The sequence below is a fragment of the Poecilia mexicana genome, unplaced genomic scaffold (genome assembly GCF_051168715.1).
Source record: "Poecilia mexicana isolate PSO_F unplaced genomic scaffold, ASM5116871v1 scaffold_14, whole genome shotgun sequence".
Taxonomy (NCBI): Eukaryota; Metazoa; Chordata; class Actinopteri; order Cyprinodontiformes; family Poeciliidae; genus Poecilia; species Poecilia mexicana.
Genome location: NW_028263383.1, coordinates 9,894,950 through 9,912,539, shown reverse-complemented (window position 1 = coordinate 9,912,539; position 17,590 = coordinate 9,894,950). Strand labels below are relative to the sequence as shown.

The window sequence follows — 17,590 nt, the reverse complement described above, 5'->3', positions numbered from 1 at the left end:
GATATATTAGTTTTTCCCCATTTTCTACCCACTCCAACAATCCAGAATCCTCCTGAACTGGCTCATAGTATTTCTTGTTCAGAACAGGCTCAAGTTGTTTTGAGGATTGAATGCAGCGTTAGATTTGGGGCCCATCACTCACCAACCACTACATCAACTGTAATTTCTCTCTTTTATTGACCGTGCATAATTGTTTATATATTGTATATTGTGAAATCCCTAGTGATATTATTTACTAATAACCTAGTGATCTGTTAGCTAGATTGTACATTAAAAATAGTGCTTTGCTTGACATAATACAACATTCACTTCATATACTTTAATAAAAAAATGTGCAGACAATGTGATTTTTGTTTTAGGGTGTGATCAAGAAAGATTCCAAATAAGGAGTGCTAAATTGCATGAGCAAAAGAAAATTGCATGTGCAATAAATGGGCATGTTGGACTTAATGTATGAAAGAGTGTCGTTATAGTATAAAGACAGCATTTTGAACATAGAACATGAACCATTTGGACTGTTAGCTTGATGAACTACAAAATGTTCTTTTTTAAAAGTAGTTGATCTAAAATACCTTATTTAGAAAACATTTTTCTTTCACACTATCACTTTTTCACACTACGTCCTTATTTTCAGTGTTGTGTTTTCTCCTGTTTAACAAAAATAAACAGTAATTAGCTTTGAAGAATACATCATTTTGACATGATAAAGGTTACATTCTCTCTGATTAATAAACTGGGAAAAAGAACATTTAACCTCAACATTTTTCATATTAATTAAAATTATATCAAGGTTGTTGAACCAGGTTCTACAGGGAACAGGCACACAGATGCAAAAAAGTGACGGCAAAAAAAGGGATTATGTTTTTGTGTTATCTCATGCAACATTCACTGCACACAGTAATTGTTGTTTTGTGATTTTTGTGTCTGCAGAACAGACATTCCCTTGTCTTCTCATGGCTTATGGTTCCTTGTAGAGCTCAGAAACATCCCACCTATAACATTTTGGGATTAAAGCAGTATTGCGGCTGAGGCAGTTCTGACAAGGCGATAGCGCATCGGTCACACGCTGCACTCTCATCGCCAGACATGGGTACTGGCCAAATGGTGCTATTTACTGGAGCAGGACTGGCACCTCTCCAGACCATCGGGGTAGCAGGCTTGGCATCGCAGATCACTGATGGACTCATTGAAGCGGTTCGCTAGCATGGACAGCTTGCTGCCATGACACAGGGAGCACGGAGCGCAGCCTGAACCACCACAATGCTGGCAGCTGTCGGCCTCCTGGAGACAGAGCAAACACTTTAGGGGAGAAAATAGGAAGTGGGAGAGAGAAACTGTGAGGTAAGGCAAAGGGTGAATAAGGACTAGAAGAGGCTGGATGGATGGGGAAATAAAATAAGAAGAAGGTAAACAATGCAGAAGCAAAAGATGGGGATTCTTGAAAGGTCAAGGACAGGGCAAAGCCATATGATTTGTTTTTATTACAGAACTTGGTGTGGTGGTCCTGCTTTTTAGTTATTAGAATTCAGTCTGTGGTTTAGTGCTTTTCAATGATCTACAACTGTCCTCCATTCCATGAACTGACGCAGTTATAGTTTTACATTGTACAGTTTGTTTTACAGCTGTTTCAAAATGGATTAATCCCAACCCCAGGCCAGTTCATAATTAACAAATGTTAATACAGCTGCCCAGTGTGAGTGGCCCACCTTCAGGGAAACTCAAGGAAACTTAATGACTTAAGATTTTTTCCAAAGACATTTTTAATCAGTGTCTGTCTTAAATAGGTATGTGTTAGGAAAATGCACAAGTATATAGCAATTTTATTACTTACAACTACACTGTCAGTAAATATTGAACAAATAAAAAGTATCCATGTAGATTGACAGAACAAAGAGGTTATAAAATACTCTCCGCTACTGTTATTCAGCACAATAAATTCAATGAAATGCATTCAAAACTTGCTGGGATAAGTGGCATCATCTGTGAAAATTTATAACACAAGTCATGCTTGAACATCCTTTTCAATCTCCATACTTTTAACCTGCATGTTACTCATAAATATTATGAGCTCAAAGTCTGAGACAATAGTTCTCAACTGGGAAAAGAGTGGATTGCTACCTCAGAGAGTCGGGGATTAATATCTTCTTCAAGCGGAGGGGTTCAAGGATCTTGGTTTGTTGTTTACAAATGATTCTAGAACCAAGTGGGAGATGGATGGATTATTGTGGCCTCATTTGCAGAAATGCTTCCTGTCTGACTTTTACAATTCTGAATTTGGGTTGTAAGTAACAGGCTTATCAGTTGTAGTCATAACAACCACATTAATACGATGGTTGAAGTCATTTTAGGGGCCATTCAGGTCACTTGAGTCACAGGCGCTGCCCTCTGTTTGGTTAATGTTTGAGTTATTATCTCTTGACGATCCAAACATGTCACATAACATGTCAGACAACAATTATTCTAATTACATGATGTAACATTTCTCTTTATAAATTGTTAACTATTAACAGCTTCCAAACTTGGGCAAACATGAAAATGATAAAAGATTATCTTGTCTCTATGAAACAAATAAAGCACAACATGAACTTTCTTTCAGATGCAGCAAAAATGTGGCAATAACAAAAGCAATGAGCAAAAGATGGAGCAAGACGGTGGGGAAAGAGCAGTAATCAGCCAAGAGAGGGAGGAAGTAATAGCAAGTTGGGTCTCCTTGCTGGCTTGTAAGTGGCAAAGCAGATGCTGCAAGGGCAGAAGAAAACTGTGGACTCATCACTATCTGTTCACAGTAGACAGATAACAGTGGGACAATTGGTTAACAGTTATTGCAGCAGGAAGGTCGGGATAAAAGAGGGAAAAGTGGAATACAACCAATATTCTTGTCATAAGGTAAGAATGTGACATCAACAGATAAACTTGATGACATTTTGTAGGTAAACATTTAAAGTAAGATTCCTGAAAACCTAGAATAAAGTGAGAATTGATAAGAGAGAGTGAGACTGAAAATAAAATGACTAAAAAATGTGGTGATAAAAACCTGACCACACTATTGAGAATGACTTGGCCATGCATCATTACCTTGGTATCTTTATTTTCGATCCCATTCTCCTCTTTTTCTACATCCTCTTGTGCCTTAAGAGCTTTAGCCCTCTTCCGACTTTCCTTATCCCTGGCCTTTGGACATCCCTCCAAGTCCAGTGGAGGGATGGAGTGCTGCCGCGTCATTTCAGGCTTCCTCGGTGGTGCTCTTATTATGCGGAGATTGCTGGTGTAGATGATTATTTTGCCAAAGTCCAAAACTGAGGACTGAAGAAATGTCAACTTGTTACTGGATAATTACAAAAGTTGCATAAAAACACAAAAATATATTTTTTTCTAAAATTCTGACATAAAATTAGAGTAAACCTTTCCTTTTGTAAATCAGTAAGGTTTAACAAATTTGGTTCTACTTGAAAAATGAAAAACAAAAAGTTTTTATTGATTTTTAAAAAGTTCAGGTCAATTTGAAACTAATTTGTTAGTGTGTTCATATTGTCCATTTGGAAAACCCATTTGTGCCGACTCTAACTTCCTGCCACCTGTTTTGTGAAGTGCATAGGCCCACTCTTCAGCAAAGCATCCACACAGGAGCCTGTCACCGCCATATTTCCCTTTTCTTTCAAATATAAGTGTTAATTACGATGCAACACATTAGTTTTAGTTTCATTAAACCTCATTTGTGCCTCTGAAAATTAAAACTTTTGTCCTGGAGTGCTTTTACACACCGTCATTTGGCTATTTTATGGGAGATTCAGACTAGCGGCTTCTTCCTTGCTGAGCAGCTTTTCAGCCCATGTCTGTACAGACTCATTGTTGCCATTTTGCTATTTATGGTTGATCACTAAGATTCATCAGTGAGGAAAAAAAAAAAAACTGAGTCCTTCTTGAACAATATGGTGGCGAGACATTTCTAAGTTGATTTTACATGCATAAAATTGTTTGAACAAATAAACATGAGCCTCATTAATTTTAGTTTATCTTTAATGTGACACATGAATGCTGTGTGTCATCTGTCTTTTTATCAGCTGTGTTTATATGTGGTTTCAATTGTGTATGTCAGACAATACAATAAAAGACAATTTGATTAGATTTTCAAAATAAAAATTGCATTTAGCATCAATACTGTGAACTTTTCATGTCAGAGGAGGATTAAAAGTTCTAAAAGGCTGAAGAGTCACACCCTTGTCAAAAACAAAACAAGCTTTGTTAGTGCAGCTGTGCTAATGAGGCTTTTGGTAAATCGAAAAGCAAGTAATCCTCTATTAGAAAGCCTTACTGCAGTATAATTAGATTTTAGAGGAAACCTTTGATCCTTAATTCTGACAACAATGCTGGATCCTTACTTCTTTAAAATTGTTTATTTATTCTATATGCTGCACACATCTTATGTTGTCACTTGGAATGAGCAATCAGAGATAAGAGGGAACCGTCTGTGTTGCATGCAAGGTTTTATGGCTGCTTGTCAACAAAGGCTCAGTAATTACAAATCATTTAAGGTTCTTACATTATCTTCTCTAAATCTCATTATGGAACAACAACTAAAGCATTTAAAAAATATTGCCATGCAGTCATTACATGCCAGCTCAGTAATGCTCTAAACTAATAACGTAATGTAAGAGTTCTGCCTTCCAATTTGAGATCAGTTCTGATGTGGTCAGTTGGACTCTGTGTGTATCTGTGTGTTTGGAAGATGAAACAATGAAAGTGACATGAATCCAGCAGGCAATGCACTGTGGCTGACCTCTGTTTCGGACTGATGCACTAATGAAGCTGCTTCCCTCAGCATCTTTGTAAAACTGGTCTGATTGAAAAATAGAAATAAAAAATGAACGAAAGAGAAAGAAAATCCTCTTTTAATATTACTTACATTCCAAAGAATCATGTTGGTGAAACTGGTACATCTGCCAAATATATGAATAATGTTGACTCTATTCATCTATAGCTGTACAATGAAATAGTTCAAAGGATATCGATGTGTTGGAGTGGACCAGACAAAGCTCAGTTCTAAATCTATTGAAGAACGTGTTTGGTGTGACCATCGCCAAAACTGATGGTCACAGATGCTCTCGCTCCTATTTTACAGAGAATACTGGGCAAAAGTGTCAGTCTCTATATTTACAAAGCTGATGGAAGCACCACTTTATGTTCGTATAACACACAAAATCCCAATAAAATGAGGTGTGTCATTGTAATATAGTAAAAGTTGAAGGTGTGTTAAAGTTTTTTGTTTTATAGCACTGTACAAGAGTCAGATTTTTACAAATATTCGATTTTTTTTCCGATTCGTCCCAGCTCTTTGTCTATTATCATCTTCATACATATTTTTTTTTTATCAATATAACACCTTCTAAAAAAGTTTCATGTCACAATTCTTCTACTTTGTTGGTTTGTTTGTTGATTTTCTAGCGCAACTAAATCTGATTTCATTGGACGTTGATTAAAATGCCTAAAACCACTTAAGAAACTTTTGTAAGTTCCAACCAAAGGTAAATCTGCAGTGACAAATTCCTGAAAGGAAAAATAAATCAAGAAAGTGCTTAAAACCTTAGACATTCAGGCAAATAAGAAATGTATCTTCCATTTTCTCATCCCAAACAGCAAGCTTTATTACCTTGCTGTCACCCTCCGTTTCCACAGTCTGACCACCTGCAGGCTTGTAGTTTCTCAGCCCTCTGTATACATTTATTCTTTGGGCAATGAGTCCTGTTGTTGGATAGAAACCTGAGTGAAGCAAACAAAACAAAGGGAAGTCTTAGCATAGCTTGACAACTTGCATCAGAAGTTTAAAAAATACAGTCTCCCTCTCACAAATCCTAATTTGCCTCTTGCTATTTAGGCTTTAAAAATATCTGATTTAATTTTATCAGCCTTGACTCAACCAATGGAGTATTTTACAACCATCTTGTTCATTTAAGTAGATGAAGCTGTATTTAATAAACTGTGTGTGCCATTCTGGTTTGGAATAAAGTAATAGGGAACATGAAGATCAACAATTGCAAATCAGAAAGTAATTATTCAATTCTCAGTTTGCTGCTCTGTTCTTATGATCACCTTTTGTGTGTGTTTCCTATTCCTATCTTGACTGTTAGTATAATTTACATGTAAAGCAAAAATAAACTGACAAATATATTTGAGAAGTCATATTTCTCTTATTTTTAGATTTTCTTCATTGGCTCCTTCAAACCAATTTGAAGGTGATTTACCTGTAACTATATCATGTTTTTTATACTTTACAATATTTTACAAGCTCAGAGCTTATCTGATTATCTGATATTGCTATAAATTTGGCAGTGGTGGGAAGTAACGAAGTACAAGTACTTCATTATTGTACTTAAGTACAGTTGTGACTTGGCCCATCTAAGCCAAAGGCTAGAGGTCATCTTTCCTTTTGACTTTCGCCATATGCATTCCTGTGTATGAGGGAAGCCTGCAGATTTAATGACATGGTGCAATCAGCTCTCTCCACATGTTTGTTCAAGGGAATAACTAATGCATTCAGTTTTTCAGAAAAGTTTATTAATACCAGATCCAAAGTGCTCTTTTTAGATCAAAGCACATTTTGCATTTCATTTGGAAATGAAGATCCCACATTAAGAAAGAAGAGAAGCGCAGAATTTAAGTTGCTGAGGTTGAGAGTAAAAGTCCAACCATCAGCCAGGATTCCACAGACTGATTTTCTTTTCCAGGCAGACTTGGCACCTTCCCAAACTGTAAAAAGTATCAATACTTGCACTGTGCTTGATTGGCTAGCAAACTCATCTGACCAAAACCCACAGAAAATCTATTGGGTGTTATCAAGAGGAAGATTAGAGACACCAGACCCAATAATGCAGACAAGTTGAAGGGGGCTATTAAAGCAACTCTCAACTAAGCTTCCTTAACACTTCTGCAGTACCTCAGGATGATCACCTCAATGCCACTCTGCAATGACGCAGTAATTCATTCAAAATCCAAGTTTTAAGTGTACAATACATGGAGATACTTTGACTTAGGCTGACATGTCCGCATTAAAGTGCAAATATTTTCACTTTTCAAATTGAATCACTGAACAAAATTATTCTATCAAAATCTGACATATTAAAACACATCTGTGTCACGTTGATCACATAGTTTTAGTGTTAGAAACATGAGAGTCAGGTTAAAACAGACAGATTATAATTTTTTTCATTGTGAAATCAATCCTCCATGTATTGTCTATGCAGAGCTGCAAGGGAGCAGAGTCTCTCTCTCTCATGTCCCTTCAGTAAAACATAATTCTCCTAAGTGATGACAGTTTGTTTAGCACACTCTCATTGACTGTCATGGTTTGCGACTCAGCAAATTTGATTAACTATTGCCATTGACTCATTTTAATTCATTTTTATTTCCAACGGAAGTAAAAATTAATTTATTAGGTCTTAAGTTTTGCTGCAGTTAATGTGCAGATTAAGCAAAACATAGAAAATGTAAAATTACTGCCCAAAGTCTTTTGACCAGAGAGCTAGGAGCATTTAGCTTCCCAAATGATTTATGGGATGCTTGCTCAGAATGAGATTGGTGCAATGTCAGCAATTTATGCCAGCATAAATATATATATATGGAGAAGATAGATACATTATTTCAAAGTTTACATCTGAATAAGCCTACTTTCTTTCTCCACTGATAATTCCAAGTCTGGTCAAAGAATAACTCTGTTCATATAAGTGGAAGTGTGAGTTAGATCCCCGTTATGTTTTGATCAAATGTAATTTGTCTTCCATCCTCCTCACATCTTATTTTAATCATTTAAAAGTCCAAAAACTTTTTCAAAACTCCTTAATACCTCTTTAATACCTATAAATATGATTGTAAATTAGTCAAACATTTAATGCAGATGCTGTGTTTTTATACTTATTTTATTTTCTTTTATTGATTTTTATTTATCTTATTGAGATTGCACAATAAAAATATCAATCACTGATCCTTCTAATCATACAATTGAATTTAAATTGGTCTGAATAAATTTTAACTGGACTCTACACAATTTGATGACAGATACATGGAAATATTCTTGAACTGGCAAAGTGTAGATGAACAAAACTCAGCTGGCAAATTCTGGTGCAAACATAATGTTCATATTGCTCTAAAAGTGTATGTGTCAAACCCAAGCCTGCACGCCAAATGTGGCCTGCACAAAAATAATATTTGGCCTGTGAGATACTTCCAAATGTCTGTATTGGCACAATGTAGGATAGATACATGATGTAACTCTTTTCAATCTGTTTCCAATTAGGCCGTGTTGCTATGTAGCCTCAGTTTCCTGTTCTTCAGTGAAAGGTTTTATCCCAGAAGTGGTCTTTCCTTCCCTGTGGTAATTTTAACTACTGTTCCTTCATGTCATCTTGAACCAGCATGTCAAATATCCTCTGACATGCATTTTATCTGTTCATTTTTTTGCTTTTAAAGAATGTTGTTTGGCAGTTGTGGCCTTTATTCAGCAATAATCTGACAGGGAAGAGGCTGAGAGAAGGGAAGAAAGACATGTAGTAAAGGTACCAAGGACGGGACTCCCACTTGAGACGGGCGCATCGGTCTGCAGCCTCTGTAGACGGAGCGTCCACTCTAACCACTGCAACGCCCCCTGACATGCATTTTGATCTACACAACAGCTCACTGAACATTTTCTATTTACTATATAACAGAGGGTTTTGTGTAAAAATCCCAGGAGATCAGAACAGTGAGTCAACAACAACTATGCCATGTTCATAGTTGTTCATAGATTCAGCACTTCAAAGTCACTTAAATCCTGTTTCTTTTCCATCCAGTTCAGTGTGAACTTTAGAAAATTTCCTTTACCATATCTAGATGTCTAAATACATCGAAGAGCAGCCATTTAATTTGATAAATCACTGCTTATGTTAAGCAGTTGAACAAGTGGGGAGTGAATATTTTTTTTATAGGTCAAATATAATGTGAATGTACATAATCCAAAAGGTCAATAAATGAAAATCAAACTCCAAGTATTGCATGTGCTCCCATATAAACATAAACATTTTTGACTAAATAGTATATCTGTGGTTTACAAGCAGACTAAAATAGTTATAAAACCCACCTTGTTCGTCCCTATTAGTCTCCTCAAAGCTGCAAAACTGCTCCATCTCAAGGTGGCTGGGTGGGATTTTACGGTGGATAAAGCTGTGAGGGTATTTTTCCTCTGGACTTTCCAGCTCCTGACCGTCCTCATACACGTGTTTCAGCACCCGACCACTGTAGGATGACGCCAGCTTGAACCTCACCTACAGTTTCAGGGAGTAAAAGGTGTGATTATGCTCCTCTGCTCAGCAGCTTTCTGACATTAAAAAGATGCAGCATTAGCAAGAGGCAGCCTTAAAATAGAAGAAGATAGGCAAGTGAAAAAAAAAGCTGTTTGGTCTCTGAAGGAGGAGTGGGGGTCTGGGCATGAACACGAGGCTGAGCTTCATTCCTCTGTTCCAATTGGCTTTTTGTCAAAATCAGATACAAACAGAAATTAATTCTTAGTTATAATATCAGGTATTTTTTCAGATATTTTAGATGTTAGATTGTTTTTCAGAAAAAATAACAATCAGTTGAGCTTATTTTTTTACTCTGACAGATTCAGTACTTCAAACCTATAAAGCTGGAAGAAAGTAGTTCCATAAATAACTTGCCTTTCTGGGCTTGGTGCCTTCATAGCGCTGGTTCAGCTTCCTTTGAAATTCCTCCATGGCAGATGACTGAGGATGAGGTGCAGAGAAAGCGTCAGTCCATCTACGAAACCCTTCTTGAGCAGAATGTTTGGCACTAGTTTGACTCGATGTTGCCTTGGGCTGAAGTGACTGTGTGGAGTGATGGATTAAAATACTGGACTGATTTCCAGCTTGGTAGAAGAGAGTCCGGCTGAAAAGCCGTGTGTAAGGAGTGGGTGGATGTAAAGTTGGGATGAAAAAGGCTCTGTGTCCTGCCCCCAGAGTTTGAGTGTACCTGCTGTTTCAAGGGACCTACCTTTTTAGCTCCTCATGCTAAATTATTCACAGCTAGATCGTGTGTACAAAGGGGTGGTTGAGAAACTAGAAGCTCCACCATCAAATAATTATGATCACTAAAATAGAAAGTATCTAGGACCTGTGTATCTAGTTCTGCGGTCTTATGGGTGTAAGGAAGAGAAATAGTGAGAAAGTCTGTGAATTTGTGTGTGTGTGTGTGTGTGTGGGAGTTAAGTACTTGCAGCACTGTCACTGGATCAGAGCTGCTGTTTTATATGAAACATTTGAATTAAAGAAAACATGTCTGTCTATCAAGACCCAGATGCCACTAAATTAAAATATCAGTCTTGTAAGATTTTTCTTGTTCAGGTTTTGCATGTACAAAAAATAAATACACACCATGTTAGAATGAGTATTTCTCATTTTAGTCCTATGGTGGTCTGTAAAAAGGGAAACAGATTGATTTAAAAAATCATGATGAATTAAGACAACAAGCTATGTCTAGACCTTTGCCACCATGTTGTTTCAATATGTACTTACAGTATTGGTTATATTTGTATTCCTAAATCTCTGTTACTCCCATTTGGTCCATAATTTGGAAATAGAAGCAACATAATTTCACCATGAACCTGCAAAGTATGATTTATTTCTGTGTAGTCAACTTTTTTATTCATTAATTTATTAACTCAGTGTTTTTCCCCTGTATGTGTAGATTACTTGGTTTGTGACTGACATTTGCAGTAAATTTTATGTCACTAGATCCGTTATTCATTGTTGACCAATAAGAAGCATTATTTTCTTATAAGGTCCTGAGATGTTTTCCACTTTAAATATTTATTTACAAACACCCAAAATTGACATTGGGTATGTTTAATATCAAGTCAATTTCCATAATATAAGGACTATGAAGATCATTCATGAGATTCTCTGACAAATGTTAAAACAACTGAAATCAAATTTAGAATAAGCAATATTAAAATTTATGTTTCAACAATTTTCATCTTAGCTGCTTTGCAAGAATTTTGACTTTTATTGCCATAATTTATACCTTACTAGAGCCCTTGCAAGGTTTATGCCATTCCTTTTTCTTCAGTAAATGCAGGACACTTGAGAAAGATTCAGCAATGTAGAAAATACCAAAAACAATGTACAAAATTGGAATACCAAGGCACATTCTAAAAAAAATCAAGAAATGGACTGGAGTCAAAACATAAAACCAGAGTAGATGTAATTAAATCTGTTGGCTACATTAAGGCTCCAATAATAAACCTGGAAACCATAAATTTTTCAAGTAGACTTATCTTTCCTTGCTAGGGATATGAAGTCTCTTTTTCTAGTGAGACATTTTTACTTGTCGCTATAATAAAGACACGTGTGTTACCTACAATTAATGAGGCCTCAGTTCAGTTCATGTGGTCTGCTGATCCATGGCAGTGTAATAAAGGGCACATTATATGCAATGTACAGCCTCAGATATTGAAGAAGGTAAAATAGATGGATTCATTATTATGTATCATTTGGTATGAGAGCATAAATAAGAGCCAAAAAAACACTGACCTGTAATTCAACTACACACAAAAGTAATGTAAGCCATTTATAGTAAGAGTGTCTTTATAACACCCTGTTGAATACTTGTTTCAGTTCTGTTACACATGTTGCAATATGTAATTTCTTGGAAATACAGTCTCTCCAGGGTAAGTAATCACCTTTGAACACACCATCAGCTGAAGAGTGATGGCAGGTAGTGTGTGGAGTCAAGTCTCTCACTGCACCACCTAAAGTCACCTGAAGATAGAAGAGCTCCACAGATCATCTATATAATCAAGCTCTTGCACTGAGGCTGGGTTTACTTTAAAATCACATTACATTCAGCTGTTTGCCTGTGATGATGTAATTTATCAGCCTGTAAAGGCAGATAAATTGCCTTTACTATAGTTCTCTATAGTTCTCAAACTATAGAGAACTATAGTGCTTCTCTATAGTTTGAGATACAATTTCTTAATGTAAATCCTTTTCATTTGCTCATTACATTGTTAAACTCTCCTATTTCTTTAAAAGTCTTTAACTCATGTTTGAGTCAGTTATTTAGTCATTCCCTCCTGAATAAAGTTTCTTTATGAAAAAATGTTGAACTACTAACAGATTTTTGATGGACTTTCAAAGAAAGCAATTAGTATCTTTATCCTGCAGGCCATTCGAAAACAACAGTTCCCTTTAAGTGGTTTAATTACATTCAACAGTCACATCTGTAACTTCAGATCGCCACTTCCAGAATTGCCTCGAGGCACAACAGGTCTGACTTTTGCTCTGAGTAGTGCTGCAAGTGTGGGTCAACTATTTAGACATTCATGTTAGGTTTTAGCCTAGTTTTTAATTCCTAGTGGTGAAAGCTTTTCAAATGAGATCTGTTTAGATTAGTCAATGCATTCCTCTTCACTGTATACCACAGTATGCTGCATGCACACAAAGCCCCTTCATACATTCATGCATTATCCAATTAAAAGTGGTTTACAAATATTTTTTGCTGTGAATATCAGTTTTTTTAAAAAGCGGTTATGGTAGTAGTTTTCATGCATTTCTAATAGCCAGTTTTTCAGAAAAAAGTGCATTCACTACATGCATGGAGAGTTAAATTTCAGAGTTATTGTTTTAGATGAGAGTTATTAAAATTAGTGGGAATAGGAAGTTTGACAGAAAAAAGGGAAGGGAGAGGGGGTGTACTGAGAGCAGGCAGACACCATCTCCTGTCTCTTTCCTGACCGAGAGTCATCTTAATCAGATTGCCGAACAAGCATGTATGGCTACTCAGGCAAGAAATTGTTTTGGATGCATCACAGAGAAGGAATTGTTTAATGTGCCGGATTCGTGCCGCTTTCGGTTTAATAATTGCCACTAAATTTGGCTCTCAGTCTCTCCACATTAGCAGTTCATGTATATTCTATTATCTCCATTATTCCCCCCCCTCCCCTCCCACCTCAGCAGAAATTGTAATATAATTTTCAGCATCCACTTACAGTAGATTTTTCACACCAGGTATTATCCAGTCATCCCCTTTTTTTTCTTCAGTACTCAGTACATATTTGTTTTCAATATGAGTTTCAATAACGAGGAAAAAAAATTGCTTTATTATATAAAACAAATTAACTCTAAAAAAATCTATTTTCCATGTGGGTTGATGTCATTTCTCTGTTCCCTGTTGCAGTGATCGATCCATACTCTTGGATGTTTGTTCAGTTTTAAAGTAAAGTGGAAGAGCTTTTCATAAAAATCAGTTTGACTTTGCTTCTGCAGTTTAAACATAAGCTGGAAACAGTTTGAATTCCTTGGGATATTTTGTGGGACTACAGAAAGCAGTGTTTCCATACCAAGCACTGAGTCAGACCTGTTCAGCATTGATGCCAGACTCATGAAAAGCCCCACCGTCTTTCTTGTCCTGGTTGTTGTTTTCATAAATGAGAATTCAATGCACAGCTCAGCGAGGGAGGCTTCCTCCATGGGGCTCTGCAGGTCACATCAGTTCAGGTGGCTTAGAAACCTGATAAGGATTCACTATGTTCTCTGTTCTTGAGACGTATGCAAGGCAAAGCCAGCTGGGAAGGAGGCTAGGAGGACAACGCCAGAATCTCTGAAAGGACTGGATTTCCAATTATCTTTTTCACAGGAAGAACTGAAGGACGCTGCTCAAGATTCACAAACTTGGGTGGCTCACCTCTGCTTCTGTTAACACATGTCTTCTTTCCATTTCCAAATTTCCACATTGGCAAAATTTCCTAAAACACTTTAATTATGACAAAACTGAAACCCTTAACATTTAATTAAATTAGACTGCTGCCCCACAACATTCTCAGTATCAGTGTTTTAAATAGAACTGCTAACACATTCAAATTTCATTATCTTAATTATGGTGTCTATCAAATGATGGATCCTGCAAGTCACAGTCAAGTTAATATTTGATATTTCAGTGGGACTGGTTTTCTATCTCATTTTAATTAGCTCTGTGCTAATGACAGTGGGTGTACAGCTCCCATGAAAACTTAAACGGTATGCAGAACTAATGTCTGAAGTGTGACCGAAGCCTGCTCTGGTGACCATTTCAATCCCCTTTCATTTCACCTCTAAGAATGAATCCTTTCTCAGAAATGATGCTTAATTGTTTCGGCAAACTGCTAAAATGAGGTTCAAGATACAAACACAGGCAGTTAGGCCATTATATTCTTGACATGAACTGTAACTTCATGCAAACTCTGTTTTTAATACAGTTTCTAAAGTGGCCACAGTTGTACTATAGAATTTACTAGGTTAAAAACAACCCAGTTTGATTATTTTGCTGATCTAATCCTGGACTGACCACAACCTGAGCAGATTTAAGTATTTAAATCAAGTATTTTTACAGCTTTTGTTATTGTGTTTGGTCTTGTACCTTACAGTCATTATATTCATTTCCATATCTAAAATCAGGAAATATGTGAGAGAGAAACACTAGCACGTATCATTCTACATGTTTTATTTAAGTCTGCTTGGAAATTAAATAACATAGAAGCAAGTTTACAAATCAATTTGTTACTGAAATAATTAAGATGTTGTATTATTATGCATATTTTATGTTTTAATAAAGCTCTTTGATCATGTTTTACATTTTAGTTTTGGTGGCTCGAGGTTTTTGTGAAATTCTTACAGCAGCCCAAGCCGAGCTAACAGCACACTAGAGCTGTTTCTCACTGGTGAGAGAAAATACTTAAATCACCAACAGTGAACATTTTCTGTTAGGACTGTGCATCACTTATTAATGTTGAATATGGTATTGATGATATTTCTTATAATTACCCCCATTTCCCCAGTTTCATCATAGCAATGTCCCCAAGACTCTCTCTAAGCTTTCTGATCTTTATGACAATGAAATCTATACAGCAGTTGGTAAAAAGGGCAGCAAAGGTTCATCTAAGTGGCAACAAACATTGAAGGGAGACACAGTTTTATTGGCTGACAATATATTGCATCTGGACCAAGCAATATATGGTATTGAAAATACTGCAGACATTGTTAATGTGATGACAATAGTGATTCAATTCATTGCACAATAACAAGGACTCTTGAGACTTAACAGACTGAAGTCACATGTCGAGTATTTTTCCAACATTTCCAGCTTTAAAATCTCAAAACAATTATGAATAAAACTCCACTGCTGCTACATTTGAGTTTTCAAGAGTGAAAGCAATTTTTTTAAAATATATTTTATTCCTCATGCACTTGATGTAATGAATCAGGCAAAGAGGGAATATATAAATCTTTCCTGTTACCATAATAAAGGATGGCACATACAAATGCACAACTCAGGGTAAATCTTGGAATTAAAATTTCTCAAGCTGGGAATGGCTTTGAATGTAATAGACTGGGAACCTGAGCAATGAAGTAGGCTGTGAGGTATGCCACAATGTGCAAGACCTTCACAGAAAGAGAAAATTGGATCAGGCAGCAAATAGAAAAAGAAATCAAAACTTATTCAAATCATATCTCAAGCAGCTGAGCTTGGAGAGGAATTTCACAGTTAGCATTTATTTAACAGTACATGCATGTGCAGGTGGGAAGGTGAACACTAGACGTAAAATCCTAGAGCAAAAGTGCTCTATTTATTATGTTTAAAAAATTGGTAGAATTGCCTTGGTTTATGTTACAGCCATTTGGCTGCCTCTGTTCCCATCTGATGGTTTTCTAAGCCTTCAAGGAGCATTTCATTTCAAGAGTGTCTGGCTGCATCGCAAAGAAAGGGTGGCAGATGTCACTCGAGTGGAGGGAGTTTATTCTGCTCCACACAGACGACCCTTTATCCAATACAAACACAGCAGTGGCACGAAACAAGCTACAAACCAAAGGGTGTCAAGCAGTGTGAAATAAAGAAATTATAAACACCAGAACCGGTTAGTCTGCATGTGTGCATCTTATAAAATTATCTAAATCAATCTTACTGTTATATATACATACAAAAAGAGATTGTGATTCTAAAAAATCCACACAATCCTTATCCAGCTTTGTCATAAAATAAAAGCAACCAAAAACAAAACGGGTGAAAAGAAAAGATCAAAAACAATTAATCTCCTGACTAAAGATATCCCATTTTAGATTAGCACTTGTTATTGTCAGTGATGTTGGTGCTCTAAATATTACTTGTCCCTTGAAATCCAAACATTTTTATGTGTATTTATGTATTTAAAATTAGGAGTTGCACCCACACCCTCCACCTTCATTAGCACCCAATAAAATTATATAAAAAAGCTTTCACATTCAACCTTCTTGTACTGCAGTAGTATAATTAAAACCTTTAATTTCAGTACATGCATTTAGTTGTTCTCACAAAACCATAATTGCCACACATATTGGTATCTCTTTCACTTTCCTTAAGAAAACTGTAATGAGAGCATTTTATCATTTCTGCTCTCTACTCTCTATTTATTTATTTATTTTTATTTGAACAGAGCCGTTGGAAACTTTTTATTGGGGATCAGTGGCATCTTTATTGATTATTTAAACTGATAAGATCAGGTTTTATCACTGAGTGACAGAGATATTCAGAGAGAAGAACAGGGACATAGACTTAATATACAAATAAGGTTAAAACCATACCTGACTTTTAATTTTAATATAAAAGAGGAATCCACATAACAATAGCTGAATTGTTGGAAAGCATAGAATTTAGGGAAAGCTAAATTAACACAACAAAATGTTTCTATGAAGGTCAAAATTTAAACAATAAACTTCAATTTTGGGTATTTAGATAAATTCTCCAAAGCACAGCAGGAAATCCCTGCCAACATAAAAGAGCCATCATCTTTCACTTTAGTATAAAAGCTAAAATAAAGATTTTCAATGCAAATTGGTGTGTCAAGTCAAAGAAACTCTTACTAAAAATACTAAAAAAAAAAAAGAATTATTAACACAAATAAGAATTCCTTCACATCTTTTGCAGACTTCCCTCCCCGCTGCCAACTATTTTCTCCCATATAAGGCAGAAGAAAAAAAAATCTACTTCATGATTTTGGCAATATTTTTTTGTAAATGAATTCCCTGAGGTGTCACTTTTGCTGTTCAGTCTTGCTGTCGTGCTGAGTCTGTTTGCCCTGTTCCCATCTAGCACAGTAATTGGGCTAATAATGGTGTTCAGTGCCTAGAGTCATTCACAGGGCTTCAGTCTGTCAAAAGTTTTAGATTCATATAAGGAGGACTTATTGTGTGCTCTACTCAAGGCCTACATATAGTATTATTTTGTTTCTTTGTCCAGCTTGATTTTTTTCTTTGCAAAAACATCATCAATGAAAGTCATGCAATAATGAATTCCTACATTTACAGCCACGACTGTCTGAGGGCAATTGAGAAGAAAATGCAATTTCAGCTATGTCACAGATCGCATGCCTTTGGCTGTAATGGGCCACAAATAAATCCACTGATGATGTTTAAAGGGACATCGTACTTGCACAGCACACATGATCAAGCACAGCCAGAATAAGTTAGAGAAATAACCAGATAAAGAGCATTCCCTCAAATTCAGAGGCTGTTGAATCCTATAGCTCCAGGTTTTGATTAGAAAAAAAACTCTCAAT

At 36.2% G+C, this 17,590-nt stretch overlaps 1 protein-coding gene across 1 annotated transcript; it reads right to left on the bottom strand.

Moving 5' to 3' along the window:
- Positions 1 to 1,035: 1,035 nt before the first annotated feature.
- grxcr2 (glutaredoxin and cysteine rich domain containing 2) lies at positions 1,036 to 11,719 on the bottom strand. The gene is made up of 6 exons (XM_015011204.2): positions 11,705 to 11,719; positions 9,684 to 9,749; positions 9,107 to 9,290; positions 5,648 to 5,757; positions 3,076 to 3,303; positions 1,036 to 1,281 (listed from the first exon to the last, which is right to left on the bottom strand). The coding sequence occupies exons 1-6, from the start codon at positions 11,717 to 11,719 to the stop codon at positions 1,108 to 1,110; spliced, it is 777 nt and encodes a 258-aa protein (XP_014866690.2). The 3' UTR covers positions 1,036 to 1,107.
- Positions 11,720 to 17,590: the final 5,871 nt, after the last annotated feature.

Excerpts from the sequence above, each read along its gene's own strand:
- grxcr2 (XM_015011204.2), bottom strand. Across the intron at positions 9,291-9,683 it reads AAGGCACCAAGCCCAGAAAG|GTGAGGTTCAAGCTGGCGTC; the intron begins GCAAGTTATTTA and ends CTGAAACTGTAG. Across the intron at positions 3,304-5,647 it reads AAACGGAGGGTGACAGCAAG|TCCTCAGTTTTGGACTTTGG; the intron begins GTAATAAAGCTT and ends ACATTTCTTCAG.